We start from the raw sequence: 22,014 nt of genomic DNA, 5'->3' as shown, positions 1-22,014 counted from the left end.
CCCAGAGCTAAATGCAGTACTCATTGTGCTGCTTTCAAATGACACATGCAAAGAAGAGAAGAGTTAGTCTACTTTTTTGCACCTGGACAGATATGTTAAGAAACCCTCTACTTTAGCTCACTCCACAAACCTCATTCTTAATATCCTCTCTTAACAATACTTGCTACCCTAAGAATAAAGTAAAAAAAAACAACAAAAAACTCAAAGCATAAAAATTTTATTAAGAAAATGTGTAGGATTTGAAAGTTCCTAGAGCAACTTGTGTCTTCTGTTTTCTTTTCCCTTTATCTCAAACACAGCAAACACTCTACAAGAAGCATAAGCAGTAGCATTCTGGATTCTTTCCTGCAGAGTCAGTGAATCTGGGGAGTTCGACAGATGACTGTCTATATGGCCTCCCCATTCTTTTGTTTCTTCTTCTTTTATTAATACAGGTTTTCCCAGTGACTGGCCAAACAGTCGACAGACTTCTTGAGCTTTCCGCCGTGTGTTTCCAACAGCTGCCACGCATACTTGACGGCTGAGAGGTAGAAAAAGCAGCACAATAACAAGCAGGGCCAACTGATGTACAAGTATTCCTGCCAAGCATTTTTGTTTTTAATGCCTCAGCTTTTCTAACTGCATAGAGGTAAGGCACGTCACCTTCCCCCAGCTTCTGGGTGGTAGTTTTGGAGTTTGAGGGAGGAGTTTGCGGAGGGAGTATCAGCATCCTCATCAGCTAGGGTCGAGCATTTCTAACACCTATATACTGCAGGCATCTGTGGTGTGTGGCGCAGGGCAAGATTTCAACCCTCGCTCCAGGCATTTGGGTGGCCCAGCTGTAAGGCATACTAGCACGTTAAACCTCACTGGCTCGATTTCCAGACTCCTGCGTAGATAGATGCCTTTGAGATAGATAGATACACTTCTGACATCTCCAGAACATTAGCAGCAGCTAGTTGAGCTTGCTTCTTGGAGCAGGCATGATTCTTTTCTTTAAAGAGGCAAAACACAAACCAGGATTAAACTTCTCTCTGCCCCACCAATGTCAATGGGAGAAGCAGGACGTTGAATAGTTAATGCCTAAAATATCAAGACCGTGAGCTTCAGGTTTCGGTGCTGAACAGGCACCGTACATGGTTCTTTTCAGGTCATGTCAGCAGCTAAGAGTAATGGGAATTGGCAAGGGTACTTAGAATTATCAACACCTGGTAACACACTTGTACCTTCATGAATAAATACAAATTAAATCTATACTTGCTGATGTAACCAAAGTCAAATTCTGTTGACCTAATATTCACAATAGGTTATACTCCCAATGGTAATCAGCGGGAAAATATTTTTTACTACATTCTACTTTTGCACAGGGACACTGTAAAAAGAACAAGCTGTATTTTCTAGGTTGAACGGCATTAATTTGTAAGTTATATTTAAAACAAATACTGAAATCTTTGAACATAAATTTTAATAGGTATGAAGGAAACTATTTGCTCCTACTACAAACAGTATAAATTATGTATTCATATTAACAGTTATCTGAGGGTGTAAATTTGTGACATGAGAGAGAACTTACCGAAGGGTGGCTACAGCTTCTGGTGTATGGTAGAAATGAGGTGGACTGATGGTAACAGAGGTTCCTAACTTTTCAATGAGTAGATTGCAAACATTCTGCATTTTTCCAAAATCGCTGAATATAATACAGACCTGGGAGTGAACACAGACATCACAGAAGTAATTTTTTTTCCATTTTTCCCCCTATGATTCAACACGTGTATTTAAACCAGTATAAAGCCAGATATGTACAAACTAAGCATACTAGTCCTGTATATAACTCCAACATTTATTTACTTACACCACTTTTATGTAGCCCTACAGTCTATCATTAGGTTTGCAACAGAACAAAGTTCATAAAACAGTTTAAAATTGAGGATTAAGAAATGCTCTTTTGTCAGGAAGTACGGTGTTCTTGGTACGTAGGCAATCTGAAGCATGAATGTGCTCTTTGGGACATGTGACTAGATGCATCCTGGCTCTTCCTTACTTAGATTACTATGTGTTAATTATGCAGAAGCCCAAGCAAAATGATATGGAAACCATTGTCCAGGAAGGACAATTAGGTTTTAATTCCAAGCATTAGGTTCAAGAAACCTAAACTATGAGACTAAACTAAACCTAGCCCAGTCTAGCTTGCAGCTGGCTCAAAACCCTGTGTTGGCTGAAGACTCACTCCAGTGCCTACAGAGAACAGGGCACTTCAGACTTGGATTAAAAACAGTTTAAACATCTAGCGGTCTGTGGCTTTGGCAATAAGAAACATTAAATACAGATGCAGCAGGAATACAGCTGCTACAAAGCAGGCATCACTATCAGCCCTGGATCTAGAGCCCTACAGCCTTCCTTCCAGGCAAGTGCCAGCGAGGTGGTGACTTTTCAGGCAGGAGCCAGCCTTTTTCTGTGGCAGAGCACAGTCGCCACGAGGGAAGCAATGATGCCAAGCTGCTACAGCATTCAGGAATCAGAAATCCTGGGTCCCAAACTCTTTTATAGGACTATACCCTCATCTTCACTTCCCAGTACAGTGCTCTCGCCACCAAGTCAGGCTCACCTTCTCTCTTATCCCTGACTCTTTCCTTTCTTTTTGCACAGTAATACAGCTTCAACAGGAGGGCAAGAAAAAAAGCTGTGGTAAAGCAAATTCCCTGTGATGTACAGTCACCCCTGTGATTGCTGCAGTCCTTACAGCAATGTATCCCAATAAAGGTGTATGGTGCAGAAGTCCAAGTTATGGCATGTCAGCTGCACTGCGGTAGCTTCCTGTGTGCATACCATAGATTTACCTTGCGGAAAATGAGGTAATTCAAGGAAGTTGAATCTCCCAGTAAGAGAGGAGGGGGCTACTTCATATACAGGGTAAGGTAAAAAAAATGGATATTGACAACTGTCACAAAGTAATTAATGCACATGTCTTGTTACCCTTGGTAGCCTCTCAGCGCAGTACATGTACCTCATCCTGGCTTGAATCCTTGCACTGGCTCAGTAGCTCTTCACGCAGCTGAGCCAGAGCTGGACATAGGGCTTTAAAAACTGACCATGATGGAGTGGCAGGGCAATTCCATCTCCTACAACGACAAAGGGTCACACCTGTTGTGCAAAACTGCACCAAGTCTGCATCTTAATCTTAGCCTCACACCCTTTGTCTGTAACTTGGGGGTTGGATCGCTTTCTGGAAGGTGCGGTACCAGTTTGAACAAAGACTGAAGATGAGCCTAAACCTAGATTTCTTTCTTTAGTGGGAGTTCTTGCCATGTATAAAAAGCACACATCATCTTGTAGTGTTTTGCCAAAAAACTGTCATAGTCGCATTTTGTGGAAAGTTGAAAGTCTCACTATGAGGACTGTCATAGTGTTTTCCAGATGGCTATCAGTGTTTACAAGATTAGTTCCCTCAAGGGGATGAGACATAAGAATGATCAAACAAAAGAACTGTGGGTCTAAGGCAAGAGATAAGCTGCTCAGACTGGGGCAGTTCTGGGCACTCAAGAACTTTGTTGTTAAAAAAGCAGCATGTAATCAGATACCCTCAGGGGCAGAAAACAACTGAGCAATAGCTGTGAATTTTGTTCTTTTTTCCTCCTAAAAATCACAGTTTTCATTTAGAGCTAGATGCAATAAATTCCACTTACATTTACAGAGGATACCCGAGAATTAAAGTGCAAATAAGTGTTTCAAATTCTTCAATAAAATTATGATTAAGGTTAAAAAGTGTAAAAAAGGAATATGAGGGTATGAAAAACCATTATGGACATTATAAGGTCTGAGTAAGGCTGTAAAGGACAAGAAGTTATGGTTTATAAGGAGGGAAGTATATTAAGAAATGCACAAAACCAACATAATCTTCATCCCATGAGATCATTATGCAATAAATGAACTATTATGATTAAGAAATTACAGAGCTTTGTGATCTCATAAACAACTTCATTCTTCTGCATCTTTTCCTTTGTTATAGCATGAATTAAAATTTATCTCCCTGCAGTTGAAAGCACATCTTGAATTCTTAATTGTACCTTAAAATAGTTATTTGTCTGGAATTTCTTGAGTCTTCTAAAAACTCTTTCAGTAGACAAATGGTAAAAAGAGTTTATAGAATGAAATAATGCATGACTTCCATGACTTTACAAATAACACAAATATAATGGCAAACTAAAGAAGCAAATGGAAGTTAATTTGAAATTCATTTATATTGGTAAACTATGCAAACACACTGGTCAATGGAACTTTATTGGTTTATGAAGCTGCACTAATGAAACAAGCGTGTACATAAAGGGGGAAGCAAGGAGAAACTAATCTCTGCATAAAGAGTGACCATACTGCTACTTAAGTGTACAGGGCAGCCAAACCAGCAGTACTATGGCTAGATTTTTCAAGTTCTGACACCCAGGTCCTAGGCAACCATACAACTTTTGAACAGCGATTACAGCTGGTCCAAGTTGCCTACAAATGAACACTAAATCCATGTGATTAGCTTTCCACTTACAATCTTTGTTGTATAAAAAATAATAGCAGAAGAGAGACGATTGGTTAAGTTACCAGTTAAGACTGAAGTTGTAAGCCTAAGGTTGTCTGTAGCCTAAATAATAATTTAATAATCCAATATAGATTTATTAATTTTTAAGTACAGGTCATCTAAAAAACATGGTGATTTAAGCTGTCATGATAGTAGGTGTCTATGTTTTGAAGTTAAAGTCATTCAGTTCTCTGAATCCTTATTTCTGTATTTATTGCTATTATTTACATGAGAATATGCTTTAAAGCAAGCAAACTAAAGAAGATGAACCCTGGTTTAGGGGATTGTAAACAACAGCTCTATGAAACAGCTATCCAGGTTTACTTCATAAAAATCTCTAAATTTGCTGGGTAGTGATTAAAGTTTGATTCTCTAAAAAGATCCATTGACTGAAAACACATCTTTTCCCTCAGTGAATGTTTCCAGCACAGCATTTATTTCTTACTATAGCACGAACGTGCAAAAATATGCTCCCTTAAGTTGCTTCTGAAGTAAATGGGATTATTCCCATAATATTTAGCTTTCACGCAGCACTTTTTACCTACAGAATTCCAAGTCAATTACCTAGGAAACAATTAGCTTTGCTTTACTTGCAGCAAGCTGATGGCAGAGTTGTGTAGAATAGATCAAAGTCCAGGTGCTGTTCAACTGTGGCTTAAACAGACCTAGATTAGGGCTGCCATGCCACTGTTGTCCCCCATCCACTCTTGTCCTCTGCCTTGCATTGCCTCCAGTTCAGGGAGCTAAAATAGTGGAAAAAAGAAAAGCTAACCTGGGAAAAAAAAAGTTATTAACTAGAGCAGCTTTCTGAACTGACCTATCATCTGATCACCTAAGTACAACTCCCTGCAAAAAAGCAGAGGGCAGGAAGGGCTATGGGTGAAGGAGAGCTTACACTGACACAGAACAACCACCTTAGAGCCCCAGAACCAGATATTCCCTTCTGTAGCATCGTGTAATATTTAAAAAGCACATATTAATCTGACAAGAAAATAATTCCTTTTATATTACAGTAGCAGAAAACAGGTTCTGCACACAACAGAAGACTGCAGCTGAACTCTGCTTTAAACTGCAGTCCTTCAATAGTTTCTTTGGACTATGCTGCCTTTACCATAGAGAACATCTACTCCTCAGTATTAGGAAAGACAGTCTGCAATTTTTCATCAGTCCTTGCAACATTTCTTATTCTTTTTTTATTATTATTTTTGGTTAGGTTGAATACATACCTCTGCTTCCATTTGGTAAGTATTTTCTACTCTACTGAAATCCTCTGTTACAGTCATATTTTCTTCCTAAAACAAAAGTACAAGAATATAATCTTAAAAGACAGAAATTAACCATCTGTTGGAAATGTATGTTCATGGCGTCCTGTAAAAGTTTAACTGTTTGGGCTTATTACTTATGACTCAGCAACAGAAATTTGGAATTTTCTATGCAAATCTCTTCAGTTAAGAATTAGCTGGGTGTTAAAGACTTCTTGACATTATTTAAAGTAAATTATACAGTAGCTCTATAATGTAATTTCACTGCTATTCACTTGAAGAAAACGATTAGGTCTTAAAAGTGACTGCTAGCTAGAAGCTGTGTGTATCAGTGTGTAACGGTAAATTCACCTGGTTCAAAACAACTAGAAGCTTCAATTGTTTTCAGAAAGTTAGTATGTGAAAAGTGCTTTTCAGGCCCCTATTTTAAGATATTTTAAGAGTAGCAGCTTGTAGCAAGGTGATGTGAACAATGACTGAGCACTGGTTATTCTGGCAGAATGGTAACCCTTAAAAGAGGTTATTCCACCAGTGACACTTTTGCATTAACAGCAGGTACATTATTCAACATAATGGCTGCACGGAGCACTAGCGAATCCTGTTAAGACTTATAAATAGGACACTGAACTAAGATACAGAATAACTCCAGTTATATCTGAATATTTGACCAGCTTGCTAGCAGTGTAACAATCACATTTCTTTCACCCACTTTGCTCTTCAGTAAACAGTTTGGATGAACAATTTATTGCAAAATTACTATAACACAACAAAAAGCACAGTTTTCAATTTAACTGTAAATATAACTTTGCATTTGATACCCAGGAACCATAGAAAAGCAGATACTAAGCCTTCCAATTGCTGAAAAAGTTTTACTTACTAAATTTATTTGTACAGGAAAACAGTATTTGCTTTTAGTGTCGACACATTTCAAAAGGTGCTTTGCGTCAGAATATTTCCTACAGAGACTCAAATCTTCAAGTTTATCATGTAGCATGCATGCGTAAGTTTTATATAAATGACATTAATCATGAGAACCATTTTCCTTTTAAAATATCATATGGAAATTAGATCCATAATTACCATTGCACAGCAGCCTACAAGAAAGAAATTTTGAAATTTTAATTTTATGATTGATTGGCAGTGCTCATATTCAAGAACAACAGTCCCATTTTTGGATAATCTCTTCTTGTAAGGGCAAGGATCAGGGCCAGTTAGTCCCTAAAAAACATATTTCCCTTTTTGCAGTCATAGGTTAGAGGTACTTTGGCAGCATGGCTGGCTGTGGTTTGCTAAAGAGCGCTCAAGTCAGTCCAGCACCAACTCCACATTTAATTTACAAAATGGAGCAATCTTACTATTTATGATAGAATCCCAATTACAATTGACAAGAAAGGTTTTTTCTGGAGCTCTTATGTATCTCATAGAAATAACCACACAGAAAAGCTTTCCGATACAACTCATATTTTACAGAAATAACTATACTGTAATAAAACTTCAGAGTAAACACAGAAAAAGTGCATGTTTTTCCTTGTCCCCGCTCCTTAATCCTTTTTAAACAAAAGTTCTTTCCTGCTGAACGGATTAAGGTCTTTTGGTTTTGCCCTCCACAAGCTCCCCGTGTATTTAGGGACAGTGCCATCCTGTGGCTCCAGGCACTATTGCAAGATCAATGCAATCGGAGTGAAAGATCATTTTGTGCCATCTATTACAAAATTTCCCTTACAGCTAATTTTTATCCCACCAGATATGACAGTAGCTGTACGTGTTATTGAAGATAAATTGACGAAATAATTGCTGAAGTCATAACAAGGTGGCCTCCTGTGATACATCTTCTGTTAGATACTTTGTTCCTGTTCAGGGGGTGTTTGGACAAAGATAGGGAAAAGACAGGTAGGTGATGATAGAATTTTCAATTGGAATCAGGACTTCGACTACATCAAAAGCAAAAGGCTTTTTTTCCTACTGCTTATGCCTACTGTTCATATTTTGGCTGAGGAACTATCCATTTGATTGCAGTAGCCACAGGAAAAAAGTTTTCACTGTGACTTACGGAAGGCTACACTTCTGATGTCTCAGGTATTCTGGACTTCTGGAATAACTTTCTCTATTTTCTAAATCTGTGGGCCAAGAATCACAGTAGGAAGATTAACTAAATATAACATTGTTATGTGATAACTCAATTACTCCAGAAGCCATTGAACAATCCTTAACAGAATCGCACTTGCATTCTGCTTATATAGCCCATTTTCTGAGCCAGCAGTGGCATGAACCATCACTGCTGCAGGTACTCTATAAACAAAAATGAAAAAGACAGTCAATATCCCACTGAGCTTATAATATCAAGTCTAGAACTGTGCTTTGCCTTATATTTTCCTTCTTTTCAACATAACAAAATCTTACGTAGCCCTTCCTCCTGCCTATCTGCTATTTCTGAACAATATCTTCTTCACAGGACCATCATGTCCACCCTCACGACACCATTGCTGTTTACAGGAGTGACTCCTTTCCCCAGAACAGGGAAAAGACTAAATAGATAATTTAGCAAAAGCACACCTCAAGGAGACAGCTATATAACAATACACTACAAGAAAAGCCTATCTGCACATAAAGTTGTGTGTTCTGCTCCCAGTTACTGAGTTAACAAACCTGTGAGACCTTTTTATGAAACACAAGACCAGCCTTAGCAAGGGAAAGCGTTTATAGTTTGGAAACATACGCTAATGCACCATGGTGGTAAGCTACGCTGATATGTGTAGTTATAAATAAAAAAATCTGGAGACACCCGGAAACAAGTCTTAAAATTTACTTGTACATTTGCACTGATACATCCAGTATAACTTTACATTATGAAAAAATGAAAGTATTTAAACAAATAAAAGAGTTCACTTCTTCCACCTCAACATAGCGGTTTTATTCTTAGTACTAAAGAAACGGGTAATGAGAGTCTTGATGTATGCTTATATCTCCTAACAGTCCATCCATCATAGTGTCCCCGGACAGTTACAGATGATCAGCACCTACAGTCAGCGTGTACCCCAGCTAGGCATTAGGTACCTGTGCCCCAGCCTCTCATCCTCTCACCCTGCCTCTTCTGTTTGGCATTAGACGGACAGAATGACAGCCTAAAAATCTATGGTGAAGAAGTTTCTGCTGCTTAATGTCCATTCATTAAGAAAGGTAAAAATCAGATTTGTACGCAGCAAATGTAAGGATACTTTGGGATATTTCTTAAAATACGCAGTACTCTAAAAAAGGTGATGCCTTATGCAGGTTTCTACATTTCTTATTCAAGGAGATACTGAAATTGGAAGATTTTGTAACTGAGTGACCAAACCTTCGAAATCTTTTTTTTTCACTGACTGTATGGATGTGCATCCATAACTGTGACTCCTAAATAACAAGCTCAAAATATGGAGAATATTGCACATATATCCAAGGATATATCCCAGTACAGCAAAACTCTAAGCCAGAGTCAACTGGATATAGTTTGTGAACTGGTTTATTTTGTTAAATAAACACTCTGACCAGTACAACAAATATTATCACAGTTATTTTTAAACAAGATGGCCAATGCCAATTGTTAGATGCAGTGAGTAAAGAAAACAAATGTCATCTCCACACCACTCCCCAAATAAATCACAGGTGGTAAATATGAAATCAGTTTGCTTCTAGAGAACGAGAAAAAAAACCATTACTTTTGAGCAGCTGGGCTGAGTAAGAGAGATTGGTTTCCCCATTGATTTTACTTTCCCTGCAGCCTTCAAAGCAGATTCTGTGCTCTGAAGTGCTGCATATACTTACAGCACTCTATAAATAAATGCTACTATGTGCATCTATTTCTGATTAAAATCCTGTGTAAATATATATGGAAATTAGGTGCTGCCTCCAGGCATCCTGACAAGCTGCTAATGCAAGCTCCTGCTGCTGCAAAGGTTACGCACTTCTGATCTCACAGCCTTCCTATGATAGCAACAACAAGGGCTAAGGAAATTGTTCTATAGATTAATTAAAAATAAATATATATAATAGCCAGCCAATTTCTAAAGAGGCCTTAGATAAGCTTGCAAAAACTAGAACTGTATGGAGATTGTGAAGAGATATTAATTTTACAGTGGTCTAGAATGGTATTAGCTACAAGTGATGTTAGCAAATGCAGTTAAGAACAAATTGCCAGCAGTGAGAGTGTCAGTAGAAAAGCTACAAGGCAAATAAAAGCTCCAGCAGTGGAGTGATTTAAAATTGGATGGAACAAAGCACTAAAAATTATACCGCAGGGAACTACTCTGAAAAACAAACCCCAAAAAATTTCATGTTGTTTTTCTCAGAGTTCCCTAGAGCTAACACTCTGCTAACACTGAGAAACCCACAGCTTAAGCAGCATTTCACACTTCCTCAAGTAAGTAGAAAAAACTAACATTTCCATTCTCCAATGCATGGCATCTCTGAAACAGCAAAAGATTACTGTGAAATTCTTATAAGTATGATAAGACACTGAATGCTCTGACGTTGTAAAAACAGTCCACTCTCCCCCTAGGTTACACCACCACTGCTTACCTGGTCCCATTACATTTCTGAATCTGACTGCATATACCCAAATATAACCATTTGTTTGTCCAGGTCATACTTCATTTTGCAATTCTTTTTTCTAGCCTGAAGTAGTGCACAGAGCCCCTCTAAAGCACGCTCACTTATTTCACATCCTGCCTACTCCTTTTGTGTGCCATCCGCCATTTGTTGAATGCTCCATGCTATCCTACTTCAGTCAGGCTCACGTCAAACGTGGAAGTCAGTTATTCAGATCCACTGTAGGTTAAATATCTGCAACTATCTTTTCTTACCTATCCACACTCTGAGGAGCTATTTAATTGCAGCCATGATGAAAAATACCCCATGATCTGATAGGTCACCACGGTGGTGGGTACAAAGCTTATAATTTTCTCTACTAATAAAAAGGAATGGATGATGAGTTGCCTTGTCTTCTGACTTTAAACTCCTATTAACTCACTTAATAGAAACTGAATGCACTCAACCTGTAATCCCATACAGAAATGCATGGTTTCCGACTGAACAAGTAATTCTGATGGCAACAGAATCGTGCTCCCCATGACAGACGTGCACCCAACTGTGCAAAGGGGAAAAATGCAGGGAGCAGGATCACATGGCTAGCCCACAGCAGCCTCCATGTCTCCTTGCCTTCTAGCCCCTTAGCTGCAATATCACCTTTTCCTAAATCAGTGGTTAAGGGGTCTTTTTATTCTCTTCTTTATTCCTGAACAAATGCTTTACTAGGCTACTACAGAAAAAAAAAAAAAAAAAAAAAAAGACAGCATCACCATCAGTTTTAAAAGAAAACAGTAAATCCGGGGGGGTTTGAGGAGGGAGGGGGGGGAAGTTGGACCCAGCTCTTATCTTTAAACGCATGCAACTTTTGAGACCTGTGCATGCCATTTCACTGTAAGCATATCACTGTTCAGGCCAAGTAACTTACTCTCTTACTTTGCATTTAGTAATACTGAATTCCCCTGTAACATCATGCAGTATCATTAAACCCTTCTGCAATTTTTTCGTTTTTACTCCATTGAATAATTTGGTGTTGATAGCAAAGTCTGTCACCTCCCTTTTCCCCAGCTTGTTTGTGAGTATGCTAAAAAGGCACAAATTTCCCAGGGAGCTCCAAGGGTAAGTAAATTTCAAAAGCAACCACTTATTCCATCAAAGATCAGCTTTGTAGTGTTTTTAAGGATCCTAGGTGTGGAACACTGCCCCAAACCGTTTTATAAAACCCAAACCCACCAGCAGCACGATTGCTAGGACACGTACTACCCTTACGGAGCATTTACAGCGCGGACAAAGCTTTCAAGGCAAGACTATGCTTTTCTCGTTGCCACAGAACGACTTCCTAAGGCCAAAAACCGCATTACGGTCAAGGAACTTTCTGAGTCCGCGCGGGGCTTCTGTCACTTCAGCCACCTTGATCACGCCTCGTGTTTTTTTCATACCTCTCTAATTAAAGAGAAGAAGAAAAAGAGGAAAAAGCTGCGTAGGCGCCTGTCGCTACGCTGTGGTAATCCCACAGTCACACCGCCGCTCCCGCGGACCCGTGGGTGAAGGGACGCCAGCCCGTGAGGAGGCCGTACCACACCAGCAGGCCCAACAGTCGAAGCAGGGCGGTTTTCAGACGCCGAAGGACCGACCCGTCGGAGAGCCCCGACGGGCCACGTTCCACCTTTTCCACAGGGGCTGCCGACCCTGCCGCCTCCCCGCCGCAGGCGGGCTGTCACGGCAGCCCCCGGCCCCGTTACTCCTCGGCTTCCCGCCTTTCCCCTCACAGGGCTGCCCCAGCCCGGCTTCCCCCGCTCCGAGCCCGGCGCCACGGAGGACCCCCCCCCCGCCTGCCTGCCTGCCTGCCTGCCTCCCTCCGCCGGGCGGCGGCTCTCACCGGGACGCCGCGCTGACGGGCGCTCTGGGCGATGTACTCCAGCCGGCGGGCCACGCTGCTCCGCGCCGCCCCGGCCGCCTCCTTTCGGCTACCCAACCGCAGCGACACCCGCGCCCGGTCCGGGCCGGCGCTCAGCTCCGCGCTGCCGCTTACATGCACCTCCCGCCCGGATGGCGCCGGCGCCGGGGCCGGGACCGGGGCCGGGAGGAGCTCGGCGAAGACGCGGGCCGGGGGCGGCGAGGGCAGCGCCATGGCGGCGGGCGCCTCACGGCACCATGGCAACCGACGCCCGCGGCAGCCGGGGAGGCGCCGAGGTGACGCCCTCCCTTCCGCTCCCGGGCGCCTGCCCGCCATGATGGGTACCGAGGCGGAAGTCCCGCTGCCGCCCGCCGAGGGGGGTCCGCCATGACAGTTAGCGAGGCGGGGCGCCTCCCGCCGGTCGCGGCAAAGGGAACGAGGCGGGCGGCAGCCCTGAGGAAGGCTGGGGCAGGGGGGAGTGCAGGGGCACGTCCTCTGGGACAAGGGGTCCCGTTTCTGCCGGTTTTGACCTGTTACCGTATTTTCCCAGCGTATTAAGGTGTGGAGTGACCCGAGAGTGTGAGGAGGAGTGCTGGAGAAAGGGCTGTAGTGGCTGTCTGTGGAGGGAAGGATGGCGTTTGTTGTGCCACAGCACGTCCGGATGAAAAACCTTTCTGGCGTTAATGCTGCTGGTTCTCCGCCGAGGGGTCTCGCGGCAGACACGTTGGCTTTGCTGATGTCTGCTGGCCGAGCCCTGGTCACGCTGCCCTCTCCTCAGGAAAGGCGGAGGGGTGCAGCCGGGCTTCTCGGAGAATCACCGACTGCTTGAGGTGGGAGGAGGCCTCCTGAGGGGGGGTCCAGTCCTTGGCCCAAGCAGGGTGAGCCAGAGCAGGTTGCCCAGGACCACATCCAGTTGGGCTTTGAGTGTTCCAAAGGATGGAGACTCCAGAACACCTCTGGGCAACCCATGCCAGTGTTTGACCACACTCACAGTAAAAATGAAGTGTTTTGTTACGTTCACGTGGAGTTTCACGTGTTTTAATCTGCGTCCCTTCTGTCCTGTCCTGTCCCTGGGCACCACTGGGAAGAGCCGGTCTCCCATGTCTTCCTTCTCTCCCATCAGGCATTTGTATACATCGATAAGATCCCCCAGAGCCTTCTCTTCCCAGGCTGTACAGTCCCAGCTCTTTCAGCCCTTCCTCGTAGGAGAGATGCTCCAGTCTCTTCATCAACTTCCTCACCTTTGGTTGGACTCTCTCCAGTATGTCCATATCTCACTTGTATTGGGGAGCCCAAAACTGGACCCAGCACTCCAGGTGTGTCTCACCAGCGCTGAGCAGAGGGGAAGGATCATCTCCCTCGACCTGCTGGCAACACTTCTCCTAATCCAGCCCAGGATGCTGTTGTCCTGCTTTGCCACGTGGGTGCATGATCCACTTCTTGTCAACCAGGACCCCCAAGTCCTCTTCTGCTTTCCAGCCAGTCAGGCCCCAGCGTGCACTGGTGCAGGGGGTTGTTCCTTCCCCAGGCACAGGATTTGGCGTTTCCCCTTGCTGAACCTCATGAGGTGCCTCTCAGCTCAGTTCTCCAGCCTGTCCGAGTGACTATGAAATGACGAGCTCAGTGACTAGCTCTGTATGTCTGGTCTCATTTGTATGAGGATTCTTGGGAAGGACTTTGGATATATCATTACTGTTTACATTTGTGGTACGTTGTGTTTTGATTACCTGAAAGCTGGAATCTGGCACAGGGGTTGGAAGCTGATGATACTGTATGTTTATACAAGGTTTTACAGCCTTCAGAATTCACGTTGCAAACGTTGGAAAGTCTGCGTGACATGATACAGGTAAATATTGCTATACTCTCCTTCTAGGTAAAAACATGACATGTAAAGACATCAAGACCTGATTTTACAAGTCAGATGCAGATTCCTTGGAGGTGGCAGGAAAGAGAAATACTAAGGGAAATGAAGCCCTGTCTTCTTTCCCCTCATTAGTCTGATTGGTGCGGTGTGCGCTTCATGTCCCATCATTAGGAAGATTCTGTACAAACTTCCCATCATTAATGTCACATCTGCCTTAAGAGGTATCAATGACTTTTGCATGCCTCATCACTTTTTGGTCTTCTGTCTTTGAATCTGGTTTTCTCTCCAGATTTGCAGAACACTTAAAGCTTCAAATGAAATGGATTGAACCTGTTAGGTATTCATTACCTCTGGAGATGACACTCCGTGTTTCTCAGCATGAATAACCAAAAGTAGGCACTCCTAAAATTTTGAGTGTAGCTGACTTTGATCAAAGTTATATGACAAGACAAGGAAGAAGCTTGTAATGGAACCCAGAAATATTAGTGCCTAGCCACTTAACATAAATCAATTTCAGAGCTTACATGAATAAATTCTGGGCATTGCTGACTTTAAGAAATAAAATGTAAAAGGAAAATGGGTAGAGAGGAAATTATAAATGTCTATTCCTCAGAAACAAATTCTTTCATTAAACAGGGAGTTAAAAATGCCTTTGAAAGTAGTCTGTCACAGCAGTACTTTTTTGGGTTTTTTTGTTTGTTTGTTTTTGTTTAGCCAAGATATTTGTAGAGGATTTACTTAAATATGTTACAGTATCAGTAGACACACTTGAAGTATTGAATGCTGCTTATCAAGAAATCATCAATAAGGCTTTTAAAGAAGTGTTGGATAATGTTATGAAGCCAAATTGTGTATTCTCCAGGTTGGTTTTGTGTGTTCAAGACTATTCTGATTTAACCGTTGATTAAAAGTGATTTGCCTTTTACTAAAGACAGCCTGTATCAGACAAAATCTGTTGGAGTAGTTACCTGCACATATGTAGATGTGCAATGAAATCTCGTATGTGTTACGCACTTCATAATTCAATGCTGTATGATTCTTAACTTTCCGGGAACACAGTGGGTCTTGTAGAAATACTACAAAAAGTTATCATAATTAAGAGCTTAATTGGATGAATCCTAGAAGACTTTTTCTAAGGCCGGTTATAAAACTACCTTGCATGCAAATTAATCTATGGAAAAATATGTTTTCTCTGAAACAAGGTCAAGTGTTATTGAGTAGTTAGCATGCACTATAAGAACATCATACACTAAGGATAATTTAATAACTATAGCCACATTTTTACTTTGCACTTTTTAAGGGTACTTTGCAAAGCTCCAGTTTTGGTATGTTGAGAGTCCGTTGCTCAGAATTTGAATGTAAAGCCAAAACTATGGATAATAAGCTTTTTCTGACTTACAGTTTGAGTAGGAGGCATTTCTGAAAATGATGGATTAAACTGTTGTTTCAGAGTTGGAAAAGCTAATTTAATTGTGAATATCATTCTGCTAACTTATAGTTGAATTAAAAATTTGAAAACTTAACAACAGACTATGAAGAGACGGAGAAGGTGCTAATTTGTGTGTGGGATTTGTTTTTTTCCTTAGGAAACAGATGGTTTTATGTTTGGATCTATTTCTGTGTGGTAGCAGTGAAGTGCTATATTGCTTATGACTTTCAGCAATGGAGCTGGATTTATTTAGTGAGGTAAGATTTTTGGAGATTTGGAATGTGTGTGAGGAGGAAATTTCTGTTAAAGCTGCTGCCAAATGCTTTTTTGTGAAAGGACATTTTGCAGTAGCCATGTTGACTGATGTCTTTCTGTCATGTGTCTCAGACGCTGACTTACTGCACTGTAAAGCATTTAATGAATGGAGGCCTTACGTCATGTCTCTGTATTACTTGTTATTCCTTACAATGGTTTTATGCAATGTCGGTCAGTCACCCACTTCTTACATGGTGTTGACAACCACTCTGTAGGGCAAATATCCACTGTAAGCCAGATTTGTTACCTTTTCAAAACCATGAGAGACACAAAATTGAGAAGGTTAGGTCTGAGAAAATAGAACATTCTTCTTCAAAATTTGAAATTAATTTGTCAGAGTTCTAAATTACTGAATTCTTAACTTGATAACGATCACCAAAGAGTTCCAAACATTTGCTTGAGCATTTTATATCTTTTAAGAAGAAACATGCATAGAAGAAAGAATAAAATTAGTAGCCCTGACCCTGCTGGTGTTTTATTTCCAAGACCAAAATTTACTGGATAAGCTGGAGCCAATGTAGAACTTAGATGATTTCTGTGAAATCTCCTATTTTAAGGAAACGTGTGTCCTCAGGAGCCTTTTTTCCCCTCATGGACTAATGAGAATAACTGAGACTTGCTGAGGCTTGAGGGGAACATTCTAGGGCTCACAGGAGGGGAGGCTGGTGAGAATTTTAAAGCAAAACAGAGGTTTTCCCTTTAACAACATACAGAGGTCTCTGGAGAAAGAGAAATGCCTTCAGTCTTCTCACTCTGACCGTGCCTACAGAGTTTCCAAGGGCTGTTAGGAATTTCTGTAGCTCAGGAGGTTGGTTGGTGAGTCTCTGCTCTAGATGTGGCTTGCTGGAAAACACACTCCTATGAGTAGAATTTGCAGCCCCGCTACGGGAAGTGGCAGTATTGCTGGAAAATATGAATGGATTCGTCACATTTTTACTTTCCTTTAAACAGCTCAGCATCTCACAGATTCAGAAAAGGCATCTGTCATTTCTTTGCCTCCCAGGCTTCCTCCTAAATAGTAATTTGACAGGATAAAGTGATTTTAGAGGTGACTCCATTACCAAACCACTGACTTAGGCTGGGCTCAGATGTGATACGACTTTTTCTAGTTTTAAATTGGTCCTGCTAATAAAAGTGGAGATTTCTTTACTCTGTTTTTCTAGGTCAACTTTAACATACAATGTGAGCAATGAAATTGTTCTCTGACTGTAGCTAGCCATTGATGTCGATTTAGTCTACTGGTTGAAAAGCCCACAGTACAAAAAAAAATAATAAATCGGAACATCATTATTGACCGTTTCTGTAAAACTGTAAAAAACTTAATACAGTTGCTACTGAAATCAGTTAAGACTGTGGTTGTCTTCAGTTGCAACTGAATGAAGCCCTAAATCATGGAGCATTCTGATACTAGTAATGCTGTCAGAGAGAAAGTTAGGTTAAGACTGGTAGAAGTAAGATTTAAATCTGGTCTCTGTCATAGATATCACTGAAATGTCTTGTGTTCTGTGCTCAGCAGCACCTAAAAGTGAAAAACGTCACAGTCTGTTTTCAAGTGTATGAACATTACAGAAAGGCTAAATGACTCCCTGAAGTGGTCTTCAGTATTGCATTTGTGAGGAAATGGCCTGGAATTATTCTCTGTAAGCAATAAATCTTTGCCAAAAATTTAGGTGGCAAAAGGAGCAGTATTTAAAAAATAAATTATAAATAAATTCATAACTTAAATATAGTAATCCTCCAGAATCTGATAATTAAAGTGTAATTTAAGATACTATAAGCAACTCTTAATTAAAATTTACATGCTTAACAATTTTAATACTGAGTCTTGGTTTGATGTTATTTAAAATGTTATCTGAGCTTTTGTGAGTTATGAAGGAAATAATATATATTTTCTTCAGTCTAGAATTTTATATTTTCTTAGAAGTTCACAGTAACTGTAGATGAACATACATGTATACTTCTCACATATATGCACTGCTTATCATCTTAGTGTTAACTGCCCATAAATACTCCTTTTTAGCAAGGCAATATACCTCGGTAATTTCACCACTGGGAACCTGGCTGTTACAGCAATTACATGTTCAGCAGAAACACTTGAAAGGCATTTTGTGGAGGCAAGCATGCAACTGGGGAGAATTACAGAATGCTGGGTGTTAAGACCAAAAGGAAGCCCTGTGTCCTGACCTCCGTCAGAGGCCATACAGCTTTCAGAAGTTTAGAAGTGAACTGACCGAACTTTTAGAAGACTGTTGTCTTAACGAAAAGATGTCATATTTTGGAGAGCCTCTTGCTGTTCTTGGGCAGATATTTATTGATTAATTATTCTGATTGCTAAAAAAAAAAAGATTAAATTACATGCCGCCTAGATTAACAGAAAATGCAGATTAGAAGAGGCTAGAAATTAACGGGTCTATTCTTTTCCAAGCAGTTCTTGGCAGATTTTAGGCTACCCACTTCTAAAAAGACCCTCTGATATTATTTGTTTCACTTCCTGGTGCCTTAGCTGTCCTCACTGTCTCTTGTTTGCTTCTATCCTTTTTGTCAGGAGACTGAAGGAATACGCTGTCTCAGCACTTAATTATAATCAGCAACAATGAAGAAGCACTGCTTTAAGAGACTGTAGTCTCTCTCTTTCCGAGCACGGTTCCTTAATTTCAGACGAGGTTCCCCACGCACCCTCTCTTTGACTTCCCTCTCTCACAACTGATTGCAGAGACCTTTGCCCCAGCTTCAAAATGCAAAAGAAAGGAGTTTTTAACCCAAGTGGATTTCCTTCTGGGGCTCGGTTCTTAGACCCTACTCTTTGCTCATGGGTATGGTCTGATTTGACAACAAGCCTTAAACTCTTAAGTGTGTGGGCCCAGGGCTGGTTTTCCCCATGGCAGCTTTTATCTGTCCTATTACTGGAATTTGTCTGCTCACTCGCATTTCTGTTAATGTAATGGAAATTACACAATGGAAAATAGATCAAGAAAATTTAAAAAGTCGGTACTTAAAAATTGTCTATCTGAACTTGAATTAGAGAATGGGTTTTTTTAATTAAAAAGTACACTTTCCCTTACACGTTATTTATTTACTTAACTATACTGAGCCTATCCCAGTGTCACAACACCATGGCATGGAGAAAAAACAGCTTCTTTTTCAGCAGGGCAAGTTACAGTTTAATGTCTTGAATCATAAGATTAGTTGGGTATGCAATGCAGCACATGTTAGCTTTCATAAGATTACACAGGCAGTCATTCTTAGAATTGACCCTATAATTTGAATCTCCTGCATCAAGGAAATCCATAGTTTGACTATGCACAGACCGAAGATTTCCTTTCCTTAGTTTTTCATTCCCAAGCTCCCAAGTAAATTCAGATGAGATCTTGCTGTTACACAGTTGGTGGAGGAAAAGGTAAAACCTGATCACTTTAAAACTAGGTCAGTCATTGGATGACCATCATTTTTTAGTTTGGGGTTTTTTTTTCAGTGCATGGCATCACAGCTTTTTAATATTTGCAGCAAGGTGTGACTTTGATTTTGTTATGGATCTTCTTAATGACTAAAATTATTGTCGGTGATGCCTATTGATCTGAAATGATGAATATACTAAATGACTGTAAAGGTGCATGTCAAGGCTTATAACAGATACTTGTTTTAAATATACACATGTTAAAAGATTAAGCTGCAGGTGCTGTAAAGGGGAGATACAAGAATAGCTATGGGAGGGTGTGACAATCCAGAAATTAGCTGAAATATGTCATGCAAGAATTTGGATGAGAAGAGGAAGCAGAGGTGGGAGACTCAGACCGGGGCAGGTGACAGCAAGAGACTGGTGTGCTTTCATGTACCATGACGAGAGTTCAAATTCTTGACTTTGAAGACCCTGGGTTTTAGCTATTTCCTGTGGGGTTTGCTTCCCTCCTTTTCCCAGCTCACTCTACTCAATGCAACTGATGTGTTTTTCACCTTCCTCTCCACGTTTTACAGATTTCCCCCACATTTCTGGAATTTCTTGGAGGACTGTGCTATCACTCTCTTCTTCATGTCCCTCCTCAGAAAAGGTTTCCCTAGAAACCCTAACCCTGTTGCCTAGGAAAAGTTAAGCCTAGTATTAAAGACTTAGAATAGCTCTCAGAGTATACCCAATGGTGCGGTTTGGAGTGAAACCCTGTAGAGCCGTAATACCAGTGTTTGCTGCCTAATATTGATCTTCCTGAATGTTTTTTGGATGTGTTTTTAGAGCCAGTTTCTCTGGCAGAAAAGACAGTTCAGCATGGTTTCTAAATGCAAGGGGAACTTAGGAGCCTGCCACCAAAAGCTTTTCTCCCTGAACCCATAGGCTCTCTCCTCTTCCACCCATAGGCACTGGTGAAACTGCCAGTGGGTGGGAGAATTGGGAACTGTGTCTCCGGATCTTGTTTTTGGTTAGCGGGGAACATTTTTCTAGGGTTTGAAATAGAAGAAGCAGTGCAATGTGACTTGCCAATGAGTAACTAAACATACAATGTAGATCACTTAGTAACTAAGATTTAAAGAAATGATATCTTAATAATTTTGCAGGAATGTCTGAGATAGATAGTTTTAGAATAGCCACTGCAATTGCAACAGCAACTGGGTTAGTGGAAATATAAATGATACAGCAGGAGAAGAGCCAAATCACAGTTCAAAGATCAGCCAAGAGAAAATGTCCACAGGAAAAATTGCCTATAAAAATGCTTTTGAAGAGCTCTGGAGGCTCCCTAATCAAAAATGGCTAAGCGCCAGAGAGAGAAAATGGAACAGGTAAGACCTGCAGAGACAGTAGGACAATGCATAGCAAATGACAGAAGAAGAGCTGTCAAAGCAGATGGTGTCAGGGCGATAGTTCTAGCAAGGTAGAGGTCTATTATCTGAAAGCTGTATCTCAGGAGAAGGTTGTGAGCATGCTTGGACTATGAATCTGGAGATCTGCAATATTGCTATTAAGTGTAAAATTAATTCAGAGGTAGAGACGACTGATTTGTAAAGAAACTTTTAAGCAGTTGTGAAGTAGCTGTGAAGTGGAGCAGACTGTCATTGTAGTTAGTAACCCTGAGGGACTAACATCTTTAAACACTTATGTGAAGTAGCATGTAATCAGGATCAGTTCAAAAGCCTCGCAAGATACATAGAAAAAGACTTGGGGGTGGTTTTTTTGTTCTTTTTTTTTTTTGCAAACAATAAATTGTATTTTTTAAAGTGCAATAGAGAGACTTATTATTCTCTGTACTATGAAACTTTTTTTTTTTACCTAAAATTTCCATGGTTACTTTATGCATACCTAGGGATGTGTAGGATACTCTTCAGCCTTACAAATGCATCATCTTTGGTTTAGAGTATGTGTTTGCTTGCTATTGAAGTTAAGCTAGCAAGTTATTTTATTGTAGGTCTCTGGACTATAATGTCTATGGACCTAGCTGGAAGTTGAATTCCCCGCTGAATAACCTCTGTTCCCTCAGCACATAAAAGGATATCATAGATATCTCATCAGGCTGAGAGAGTTGGGGTTGTTCAGCCTGGAGAAGATGAAGGAGGCTATTATTATTATTATTATTGCAGCCTTCCAGTACTTAAAGGGGGCTTATAAGAAAGATGGGGACAAACTTTTTAGCAGAACCTGTTGCAACAGGACAAGGGGTAATGGTTTTAAAGTAAAAGAGGGTAGATTCAGACTAGATATAAGGAAGAAATTTTTTACAATGAGAGTGGTGAAACACTGGCACAGGTTGCCCAGAGAGGTGGCAGATGCCCCATCCCTGGAAACGTTCCAGGTCAGGCTGGACGGGGCTCTGAGCAACCTGATCTGGTTGAAGATGTCCCTGCTCACTGCAGGGGGTTGGACTAGGTGACCTTTAAAGGTCCCTTCCAACCCAAACCGTTCTATGATACTACATTTTGTTTAAAAACATAAGTATTTTTTGCTATTTTAATATTAGCTGAACTTCATATCTGCTAACTGTACTTCCCTGCAGTTTTCAGGAGACCGGTGTTATCAGTGAGAAATAGGTTGGCCTTGTTAATCCATGCCACTTTTCTCTATATTTACTCTTCCTCTTTTTCTAGTAATAACACCTTTAATTAACTAGGTTTAGATTTGGAGGGGGAGGGGGGAAGTGCCAATATTTTTAATGACCTTGAGTA

At 40.9% G+C, this 22,014-nt stretch overlaps 1 protein-coding gene across 1 annotated transcript; it reads right to left on the bottom strand.

Moving 5' to 3' along the window:
* Nucleotides 1–215: 215 nt before the first annotated feature.
* Nucleotides 216–12,523, bottom strand: IRAK1BP1 (interleukin 1 receptor associated kinase 1 binding protein 1). The gene is made up of 4 exons (XM_049818276.1): nt 12,245–12,523; nt 5,770–5,835; nt 1,553–1,683; nt 216–520 (listed from the first exon to the last, which is right to left on the bottom strand). Exons 1-4 carry the CDS (start codon nt 12,494–12,496, stop codon nt 250–252), a joined length of 720 nt encoding a protein of 239 aa, XP_049674233.1. The 5' UTR covers nt 12,497–12,523; the 3' UTR covers nt 216–249.
* Nucleotides 12,524–22,014: the final 9,491 nt, after the last annotated feature.

The sequence above is a fragment of the Accipiter gentilis genome, chromosome 15 (genome assembly GCF_929443795.1).
Source record: "Accipiter gentilis chromosome 15, bAccGen1.1, whole genome shotgun sequence".
In the NCBI taxonomy this organism is placed as follows: Eukaryota; Metazoa; Chordata; class Aves; order Accipitriformes; family Accipitridae; genus Astur; species Astur gentilis.
The sequence above is the reverse complement of the archived record's forward strand: the minus strand, read 5'-3'. Positions and strand labels throughout refer to the sequence as shown.

Excerpts from the sequence above, each read along its gene's own strand:
- IRAK1BP1 (XM_049818276.1), bottom strand. The coding sequence starts at position 12,496 with ATGGCGCTGCCCTCGCCGCCCCCGGCCCGCGTCTTCGCCGAGCTCCTC. Across the intron at positions 5,836-12,244 it reads CCCGTCAGCGCGGCGTCCCG|GAAGAAAATATGACTGTAAC; the intron begins GTGAGAGCCGCC and ends CTTTTGTTTTAG. Across the intron at positions 1,684-5,769 it reads CTTACCAAATGGAAGCAGAG|GTCTGTATTATATTCAGCGA; the intron begins GTATGTATTCAA and ends GTTCACTCCCAG.